This window comes from Accipiter gentilis, chromosome 36 (genome assembly GCF_929443795.1).
Source record: "Accipiter gentilis chromosome 36, bAccGen1.1, whole genome shotgun sequence".
NCBI classification, from domain to species: domain Eukaryota; kingdom Metazoa; phylum Chordata; class Aves; order Accipitriformes; family Accipitridae; genus Astur; species Astur gentilis.
In genome coordinates, this window is record NC_064915.1 from 1,854,778 (window position 1) to 1,864,553 (window position 9,776).

At 72.3% G+C, this 9,776-nt stretch overlaps 3 protein-coding genes across 3 annotated transcripts in view; 2 read left to right on the forward strand and 1 right to left on the reverse strand.

Annotated features, from left to right (window-relative positions):
- Positions 1 to 112: 112 nt before the first annotated feature.
- LOC126034858 (translation initiation factor IF-2-like) lies at positions 113 to 526 on the reverse strand. Its single transcript, XM_049792715.1, has one exon. The coding sequence runs from the start codon at positions 524 to 526 to the stop codon at positions 113 to 115; it is 414 nt and encodes a 137-aa protein (XP_049648672.1).
- Positions 527 to 5,576: 5,050 nt separating this feature from the next.
- On the forward strand, positions 5,577 to 9,106 carry IL11 (interleukin 11). Its single transcript, XM_049792716.1, has 5 exons — positions 5,577 to 6,018; positions 6,442 to 6,623; positions 6,816 to 6,902; positions 8,377 to 8,535; positions 8,942 to 9,106. The coding sequence occupies exons 1-5, from the start codon at positions 5,577 to 5,579 to the stop codon at positions 9,104 to 9,106; spliced, it is 1,035 nt and encodes a 344-aa protein (XP_049648673.1).
- A 328-nt stretch (positions 9,107 to 9,434) lies between these two features.
- The window catches only part of MYBPC2 (myosin binding protein C2), a 10,565-nt gene continuing 10,223 nt past the window's right edge, over positions 9,435 to 9,776 (forward strand). Inside the window, exon 1 of the mRNA XM_049792717.1 lies at positions 9,435 to 9,441. Coding sequence (XP_049648674.1) covers positions 9,435 to 9,441 — 7 coding nt within the window. The remainder of the gene's footprint in view (positions 9,442 to 9,776) is intronic.

Below are 9,776 nucleotides of genomic sequence, written 5' to 3' on the forward strand. Positions count from 1 at the left end.
GGGACAGGCCGCGGCGGGGGGTGTCGGGGTCCCCCCGGTGCCGGCGAGGGCAGGCAGGACGGGCAGGGCCGGGCAGGAGCGACGGTTTTTTCCCCCCACCGTCACCTGGCAGCTAAATATTTACCGCGCCGGCTGTTTGCCTTGGCAAGGCCGCCGCCGCCGCCGCCGCCGCCGCCGTGCCCTCACACGTCCACGCCGCCGGCGCCCGGCCCCCCGCCCCGCGGCGAACGCCGGCACGGCTGTGGGTGGCGGTGACTGTGGGGCAGGAGGTGGTGGCTGTGGGGCAGGAGTCGGGGGCTACGGGGCTAGGGGGCTGTGGGGCGGGAGGCGCTGGCCGTGGGGCAGGTCTGGGTGGCCACGGGGCAGCGGTAGGGGCCACGGCTATAGGGCAGGAGGCTGTGGCTATAGGGCAGGAGGTGGTGGCTACGGGGCAGGAGTCAGGGGCTACGGGGCCAGGGGGCCATAGGGCGGGATGCACTGGCCGTGGGGCAGGTCTTGGTGGCCATGGAGCAGCGGCCGAGGCCATGGCTATAGGACAGGCTTCTGTGGCTATGGGGCAGGAGTCAGGGGCTACGGGGCTAGGGGGCCATGGGGCGGGACGCGCTAGCCATGGGGTAGGTCTTGGTGGCCACAGGGCAGTGGCAAGGGGCCACGGCTATAGGGCAGGAGGCTGTGGCTATAGGGCAGGAGGTGGTGGCTATGGGGCAGGGGCTAGGGGGCCATGGGGCAGGACGCGCTGGCCGTGGGGAAGGTCTTGGTGGCCACAGGGCAGTGGCAAGGGGCCACGGCTATAGGGCAGGCGGTGGTGGCTATAGGGCAGATTTCTGTGGCTGTAGGGCAGGAGCTGGTGGCAACGGGGCTACGGGGCAGGGGCTGAGGGGGCAAGACACGCTAGCCGTAGGGTAGGTCTTGGTGGCCACGGGGCAGCAGCGGGGCCACGGCTATAGGGCAGGATTCTGTGGCTACGGGGCAGATTTCTGCGGCTATAGGGCAGGAGGTGGTGGCTACGGGGCAGGGGCTGCGGGGCAGGACACGCTAGCCACGGGTTCGGTCTTGGTGGCCACGGGGCAGGAAGCCGTGGCCGTGGGGCACGGCGGTGACGCAGGGGCTGTGGGGCAGGAGGCGGCTGCGGGGGGCCGGGGGGGCCGCTGCCCGCGGCGGTCGCCTGCGGCCGCCCGGGGTTTCCGCTGCTGCCGGCGCTGACGCCATCGGGGCCCCCCCTGCCCCCCCCCCCCCCCGCAGCCGGACCAGCGTTGCCCAACGCCGGGGGACTGGGGGGGGGACACGGGCCCCCCCCGCCGCTCCCCAGGGACCCCCACGGCCGGGGCCCTGCTCTGGGCCCTCAGCACCCAGCTGGGGGGGGGAGAGGCTGCAGCCCACCCGTGGGGGGGTCTGGGGGGTCTGGGAGGGGGTGCTGTGGGTGCACGCTGTGGGTGCTCACCGTGGGTGCTCGCTGTGGGTGTTCGCCGTGGCTGTGGGTTTGCCGTGGGTGCTCTCTGTGGGAGTTCAGTGTGGGTGTTCGCCGTGGGTGCTCGCCGTGGGTGTTCGCCGTGGGTGCTCGCCACGGGTGCTCGCTGTGGGTGTTTGTCACTGTGGGTGCTCACCGTGGGTGCTCGCTGTGGGTGTTCGTCGCTGTGGGTACTGGCCGTGGGTGTTCACTGTGTGTGTTTGTCACTGTGGGTGCTCACCGTGGGTGTTCGTCACTGTGGGTGCTCGCCATGGGTGTTCGCCGTGGGTGCTCGCCATGGGTGCTCACTGTGGCTGTGGGTTTGCCGTGGGTGCTCTCCGTGGGAGTTCAGTGTGGGCGCTCACCGTGGGTGCTCACCGTGGGTGCTCACCGTGGGTGCTCTCCGTGGGTGCTTGTCACGGGTGCTCACTGTGGGTGTTCGTGGTGGGTGCTCGCCGTGGGTGTTCGTCGCTGTGGGTACTGGCTGTGGGTGCTTGCCGTGGGTGTTTGTCACTGTGGGTGCTTGCTGTGGGTGTTTGGGGGCTCACTGTGGGTGCTTGCCGTGGGTGCTTGTCACAGGTGCTCACTGTGGATGTTCGTCGCTGTGGGTACTGGCCGTGGGTGCTCGCTGTGGGTGTTCGTCACTGTGGGTACTGGCCGTGGGTGCTCTCTGTGGGTGTTCACTGTGGGCGCTCGCCACGGGCGCACAGCGTGGGTGCTTGTCATGGGTGCTCGCTGTGGCCGTGGGTGCTCTCCGTGGGAGCTCACTGTGGGTGTTCGCCGTGGGTGCTTGTCATGGGTGCTCCCTGTGGCTGTGTGTTTTTCCGTGGGTGCTCTCCGTGGGAGTTCAGTGTGGGTCCTCACCGTGGGTGCTTCTCATGGGTGCTCGCTGTGGGTGTTCGTCACTGTGGGTGTTTCCCGTGGGTGTTTCCCGTGGGTGCTCTCCGTGGGTGCTCTCCGTGAGTTCTTGCCGCAGGACACCCGGTCATTACACACCCCACACCCCCCCCCCCGGGATGTCCCCACGCGAGGGATGTCCCCACGCCCGGGGCAAGCCCAGGGCAGTCCCCACGCAGGGATGCCCCGCCCCGCCCCGCCCGGCCCCGCCCTCCCGCCCGCAGCCCCACGGGGGGTCCCGGCGCTGACGCGCGTGGCGCGGCCCGGGGGGGCGGTGAGACATCGCCGGGGGGGGGCTGCGGCCGGGGGGGGGGGCGGCGGGGCCGGGGGGGGCTGAGTCAGCCCGGGGGGGGCGGGGGGGAACCGGTCCAGGGCGAGGGGTGTGTGTGGGGGGGGGGGGGGTCCCACATCCACGCGCGGCGGGGGCGCGGGTGGAAACGGCTCCTGCAGCTGCGGGGGGGGGGGGGGGGAGGGCCCGATCCTGGTGGGGGCCCGATCCCGGTGCGGGATGGACCCCCGGTGCGGGGAGCGGTCCCGGTGCGGGAACCGAGCCCGGTGCAAGTGGATCCCGGTACAGGGACCGTCCCCGGTGCGGGACCGAGGACCGAGCCCGTTCCGGACCGAGCCCGGTGCAGCGACCGGTCCCGGAGATGTGCGGAGCCCGGTGCGGGACCGAGCCCGGTAGAAGCGGATCCCGGTACCGGGACCGAGCCCGGTGCGGGACCGATCCCGGTAGAAGCGGATCCCGGTACAGGGAGCGAGCCCGGTACGAGCGGATCCCAGTATCGGGACCGACTCCGGTAGAATCGGATCCCGGGACCGGGACCGAGCCCGGTGCGGGACTGAGCCTGGTACGAGCAGATCCCGGTACCGGGACTGAGCCCGGTGCGGGACTGAGCCCGGTAGAGGCGGATCCCGGTACCGGGACCGAGCCCGGTGCCGTCCGGACCCCCCTGCGGGACCGATCCCGGTGCAAGCACCGACCCCGGTAGAATCGGATCCCGGTACAGGGAGCGAGCCCGGTAGAAGCGGATCCCGGCACCGGGACCGAGCCCGGTGCGGGACTGAGCCCGGTACGAGCGGATCCCGGGACCGGGACCGAGCCCGGTGCCGTCCGGACCCCCCCGGGGGCCCGATCCCGGTGCAAGCACCGTCCGCGGTAGAATCGGATCCCGGGACCGGGACCGAGCCCGGTGCGGGACCGAGCCCGGTACGAGCGGATCCCGGTCCCGGGACCGAGCCCGTTGCCGTCCGGACCCCCCCGCTGCAAACACCGACCCCGGTACAGGCGGCCCCCGGTGCAGGGACCGACCCCCCCCCCGTCCCCCATCCCCGTCCCCCGCTCCCGCCCCGTCCCGTCCCGCCGGGGCCGGTCGGGGGCCGGTCGGGGGCCGGTCCCTCCACCGGGGCGGAGCGGGGGCCGGTCCCGCCGCATCTCCCGGGACCGAGACCGGTGCGTGGGGTGTGTGTGTGGGGGGGGTGGCGGTGTGTGTGTGTGGGGGGGGGTGGCGTGTCTGTACCGGAGGGGGGGGACGGAGGGAGGAGGGGGGCGGGGGGGGGGGGGGGGGATTCCGCGTGTCCCGCCGCCCCCCGCGCCGTGTCCGCCGTGGGGGGTTTCTCGCTCCCCCCGGTGCGTTTATGCTGAATGGAAAAGCCGTGACTCAGGCGTGTGTCATCGCAGCCGGCGGCAGCGCCGGGATATAAAAGGGGGGAGCGGGCGGCGGAGCCGGGGCGTCACGCGGGGACACACGGACACGCTCCCGCCGCCGCCGGCACCGGCGGCCGCTCCCACTCGAGTTTTTTCGCACCCACCCCCCCCCACCCCCCACCGCCCTCCTGCCTTCCCTCCTCCCCGGGGGCGGCGGCTGCCGCCGGTGTTTGTGGTCGCGGGTGGGGTGGGAGACGCGTGGGGAGGGTGTCGCGGCGAGTGGGAGAGTGTGTCTGGGCGAGGGTAAGTGGGAGCGTGTCCGTGAGCGTGTTCCGTGGGTCCGGGAGCGTTGTCCGTGGGTCCGGGAGCGTTGTCCGTGGGTCCGGGAGCGCGTCCGTGGGTCCGGGAGCGGTGTCCGGGAGCGTGGGAGGCTGCCGCTCGGCGTGACAGCCCGGAGCGTGTCCGCCAGCGTGGGAGTGGGTCCGTGTCACCTCGGTGGGAGCGTGGCCGGGAGGGTGTAGGTGCCCGTGCAAGCCCCTTGCACGGCAGCAGGGACCGCCCCCCCCCCCCCCCCACTCTCCGACCCCCCCCACCCCTCCCACGGTCCCGGCCCCGCCGCGGGTGGGTCCCGCAGGTGCGAAAAGCCCCGTCCCACCCCGTGGGGACCCCGGGGAAGGACCCTCCCGCCCCGCCATGACAAGTAAGTGCCACCTCGCCGCGGGTGGGAGGGAGACACGCGTGGGGGGGGGGACGGACGAACGGAGGAGGGGGTAGGACGCAGCGGGCGGGCGACCCCCGCCCCGGGGAGGGTGCGGGGGGGGGGGGGGCCCACCGGGACCGGTCGGCTCAAATCCCCGGTTGCTTCTCCATCCCCCTCCGGTGGGGTGGTGGTGGGGGGGTGTCCGTGGGTGGCTCCCACCCCCCCCCCATCCCCACCACCACCACCCCACGGCCGCGGCGGGACCGGGCGCGTCCATCCCCGTCGCCTCGGGGCGCGGGCAGCTGCCGCCGCGCCTCGAAACCGCAAACGGCCCCGGCGCACCTGCCCGCCCGCGGCGGCCGCACCCCCGGCCGGGGGGGGGGGGGGGGCGATTCTGGGAGGGGGGTGCGTGTGTGTGTGCGGGAGGGGGGGACCCTGTGTCGCCGTGTCGCGAGTGGGTGCGTGGACACGCGTGGGAGAGGTGTGAAAGCGGCGGTTTGGGGGGGAGGGGGGGGCACGTCTCGTCCGGTGTGCGGGTAGGGATTCTCCCCCCCCCCCCCGCCAGCCCCATCCCGTCTCTCCCCCCCCTTTCCCGTGCGGGTGGGCCCCCCACTCGCGGGGGCTCCCCAGGTGCCGCCCGCCCCTGACTCACCCCGCATCACTCTTTCCAGCCCGGACCTCACAGGACGGCGCCGCCGCCGCCCCCCCCCCCCCCCCCCCCCCCCCCGTCCCTTACTGCATCCCCCCCCCCACGGGGCCGGGCCCGACATCCCCGGCCCACGCTGTCCCGGGAGCCCCCGAATTCCGGCAGCACCGGGAGCCCCCGAATTCCGAGAGCCCCGGTCCTGGCATTCCCAGGGGCGCCGGGATCCTCCAGCCCAGGGATGTCGCAGTCCCGGGATCCCCGGGAACACCGGCAGCACCGGGATCCTCCAGCCCCCGGGAGCTTCCAGCATCTCCGGGACACCCCCCCCCCCCATCCCCGACAGCACCGGGAGCACCGGGATTGCCCAGCCTGGGAGCCCCGGGAGCCCGCAGCCCCGGCATTCCCGGGATTCCCCAGCGCCGGTATCCCCGGGAGAACCCATTCCCGGGATCCCCGGGATCCCCCAGCCCCAGGAACCCCCATCCCCGGGAGCCGCGGAATCCCCAGCTCCGGGAGTCCCGGGATCCCCATCCCCGGGAGCGGCCGGGATACTCCATTCCCCGTAGCCCCGGGATCCCCCCAGTCCCGGGACCCCCAGAATCCCCGGGATCCCCGGAATCCCCAGCTCCGGGAGTCCCGGGATCCCCATCCCCGGGAGCGGCCGGGATACCCCATTCCCCGTAGCCCCGGGATCCCCCCAGTCCCGGGACCCCCAGAATCCCCGGGATCCCCGGAATCCCCAGCTCCGGGAGTCCCGGGATCCCCATCCCCGGGAGCGGCCGGGATACCCCATTCCCCGTAGCCCCGGGATCCCCCCAGTCCCGGGACCCCCAGAATCCCCGGGATCCCCGGAATCCCCAGCTCCGGGAGTCCCGGGATCCCCATCCCCGGGGGCGGCCGGGATACCCCATCCCCGTAGCCCCGGGATCCCCCCAAGTCCCGGGACCCCTAGAATCCCCGGGATCCCCGGAATCCCCAGCTCCGGGAGTCCCGGGATCCCCCATCCCCGGGAGCACCGGCAGCGGCGGGACCCCCGGGGGTCCCCGGGAGCCGGTCGCTCTGTGTGTGTGTCTGTCGGCCCCACGCGTGTCCGTGTCCCGCAGGTGCGCTGTGGCGGGCGCTGCTGGCGCTGCTGGGGCTGTGGCCGGGGCTGTGGCCGGGACCGTGCCCGGGGCTGGCGGCCGCCCCCCGCCTGCGCCCCCCGGACCCCCGCGCCGACCTCGACAGCGTCGTCAGCCTGGCCAAGGCGCTGCTCAGTGACACCAAGGCCTTCCTCGCGCTCCTCGTGGGTACCCACGGCACCCCACGCGTGACCACCCCACGCTTGGCAGCATCCCCCCTCCCCTGCCCCGCTCAGCCCCCCTCTCCGCCCCCCCCCCCCCCGCCCCAGCCCTCTCCGCTCTCCACCCCACCCCCACCCCCCCCACGCCGTGGCGGGGGCGGTCCCGCGTGGGCTGACCCCACGTCTCGCCGGCAGAAGTCGCGGTTCCCGGCGGAGGGGGAGCACAAGCTGGACTCGCTGCCCGTCCTCTCCATGAGCGCCCTGGAGCTGGCCAACATCCAGGTGGGTGGGGGACACGGGACACGGACACGGGTGGGTGGGTGGGGGAGCGCGGGGGGGTGCTGTGGTCGTGGGGGAGTGGGGTGCCGTGGGTATGGGGGAGGGGGATCCCCCGCGGGTGTGGGAGAGGGCTCTCCGTGGGTGTAATGTCTCCCGTGGGTATGGGAGTGGGTTTCCCGTGGGAGCGTGTCCCCCCGTGGGTATGGAACAGGGTTCCCCCCTAGACGTGGGGGCAGGGTCCTCCGTGGGTGTGAGGTCCCTCTATGGGTATGGAGCGGGGTTCCCCCGTGGGCATGGGGTCGGGTTTCCCGTGGGGGCAGTGTCCCCCGTGGGCATGGGAGCAGGTTCCTCGTGGGTGCAGTGTCCCCCGTGGGAATGAGGCAGGGGAACCTTAGACGTGGGAGCGGGTTCCCCGTGGGAGCCGTGTCCCCCCGTGGCTATGGAAGCGGCTTCCCCGTGGGTGCAGTGTCCCCCCGTGGGAATGGGACAGGGTTCCCCCACAGACGCGGGAGCGGGTCCCCCGTGGCTGCAGTGTCCCCCGTGGGAATGGAGCAGGTTCCCCGTGGGTGCAGTGTCCCCCGTGGCTATGGGAGCGGGTTCCCCGCGAGTGTGAGGTCCCGCCATGGGTATGGAACCCCCATAGACGCGGGAGCGGGTCCCCCGTGGGTGCGGTGTCCCCCGTGGGAATGGAACAGGGTTCCCCCATAGACGCGGGAGCGGGTCCCCCGTGGGTGCGGTGTCCCCCGTGGGGATGGAACAGGGTTCCCCCATAGACGCGGGAGCGGGTCCCCCGTGGGTTTGAGGTCCCCCCCGAAGGCTGTGGAACACGGTTCCCCGTGGGTGCAGTGTCCCCCGTGGGTACGGGAGCGGCTTCCCCGTGGCTGCAGTGTCCCCCGTGGGGATGGAACAGGGTTCCCCCATAGACGCGGGAGCGGGTCCCCCGTGGGTGCGGTGTCCCCCGTGGGGATGGAACAGGGTTCCCCCATAGACGCGGGAGCGGGTTCCCCGTGGGTTTGAGGTCCCCCCCAAGGCTGTGGAACACGGTTCCCCGTGGGTGCAGTGTCCCCCGTGGGTACGGGAGCGGCTTCCCCGTGGCTGCAGTGTCCCCCGTGGGGATGGAACAGGGTTCCCCCATAGACGCGGGAGCGGGTCCCCCGTGGGTGCGGTGTCCCCCGTGGGGATGGAACAGGGTTCCCCCATAGACGCGGGAGCGGGTTCCCCGTGGGTTTGAGGTCCCCCCCAAGGCTGTGGAACACGGTTCCCCGTGGGTGCAGTGTCCCCCGTGGGTACGGGAGCGGCTTCCCCGTGGCTGCAGTGTCCCCCGTGGGGATGGAACAGGGTTCCCCCATAGACGCGGGAGCGGGTTCCCCGTGGCAGCAGTGTCCGTCCCCCCGCGTGGGTACGGGCCAGGGGGGCCCGGAGGCCTCGCTGCCGCCCCCGGGCCCTGACGAGGGCCGCGGGGGTGTCCGTCCCGCAGGCGGCGGGGGCTCTGGGGCGCCTGAGCGGGGACCTGCAGCGGTACCAGCGGCACCTGGAGTGGCTGCGCCGGGCGGGCCCGGCCCTGCGGCCGCTGGAGCCGGAGCTGGGAGCGCTGCAGGCTCGGCTCGACCGGCTGCTGCGGCGCCTCGACCACCTGGTAGGCGGGGCCTGGGGTGGGGGGCGGGGCCTCGGGGGGTGTGGGGCGGGGCCCTGCGCCGGCAGAGGCAGCGGGTTGGTGGGGAGAGGGGGCCGGGGCCGGAGGTGGGGGGCGTGGCTACGGCGGGGCGGGGCGAGAGGCGCGGGCTGGCGGGGAGGAGGCGTGGCTACGGCGGCGAGGGGCGGGAGCATGGAGGGGCGCGGCTTAGAGCGCGGGGGGGCGGGGCCCGGCCGCCCGGGGGGCGGGGCCCGGCCGCCCGGGGGGGGGGCGTGTCCTTTTAGCCAAAGGGGCGCGGCTTCCCCCGCCCCAGGCGCCTCCCTCCCCTTTACCCACGCGTGTCCCCTTTACCCACGCGTGTCCCCCTCCCCCCTTTTTTTTTTTTTTTTTTTTTTTTTTTTAACCCCAGCTCTCTCGCCTGAGCCTGGCCCGTCCCAGCGCCCCGCAGCCGCCGCTGCCGGCCCCCGGCTCGCCCTGGGCGGCCGTGCAGGCCGGACACGCCATTTTCCAGAGCCTCCACCTCTACCTGGACTGGGCCTCCCGCGCCCTCGTCCTGCTGCGCAACAAGCTGTGACGGCGCCGGGACCACCCCCCCGCCCCCTAATTTATTCTTATTTATTAGCCTCATCCTCCTTATTTTATTGTTAATTATTATTATTATTATTAATTAATTACACCCGCCCGCTCCCGGGGACCCCCCGACGCTCAGGGACTCCCCCTCCCCTCTCCGCCCCCACCGCGGGCTGCCGTAATTTATTGACTCGGGCCCCAGCTCGGCCCCTTTTTTTATCTTTTGTAAAGAGAAAAAAAAAAAAATTATCTATATCTATATCTATATATATATATAAACTTGGTTTTTGGAAGAAAACGATTAAAAAAAAACAAAATAAAGGTTGGAAGTGATGCAGCGTCAGCACGGGGGGGGGATGCAGGCAGGGAAAGGCAGACAAAAGGGGGGGGGACTCACCCCCCCATCCCACTGCACCCCAACTCCAGTGAAAGGGGCAGGAGTGAGTGGGGGGGGGGGGGGGCGACACACACCTGGGGCACCCCGGGTGCTCTTGGGGGAGGCAGAGACTATTAAAAACCGGTGGAATAAACCCAAATTCTGTGATCTCTTGGGAGGGGGGGGGGGGGGCAGACCCCTAGGAACCCCCCCAAAGCCCCCTCCAACAGAGCGGCTTTATTGAGATGCCAACCATGATGCCCCCCCCTCCCTTATATCTTGGGGGGAGGGGGGGGGG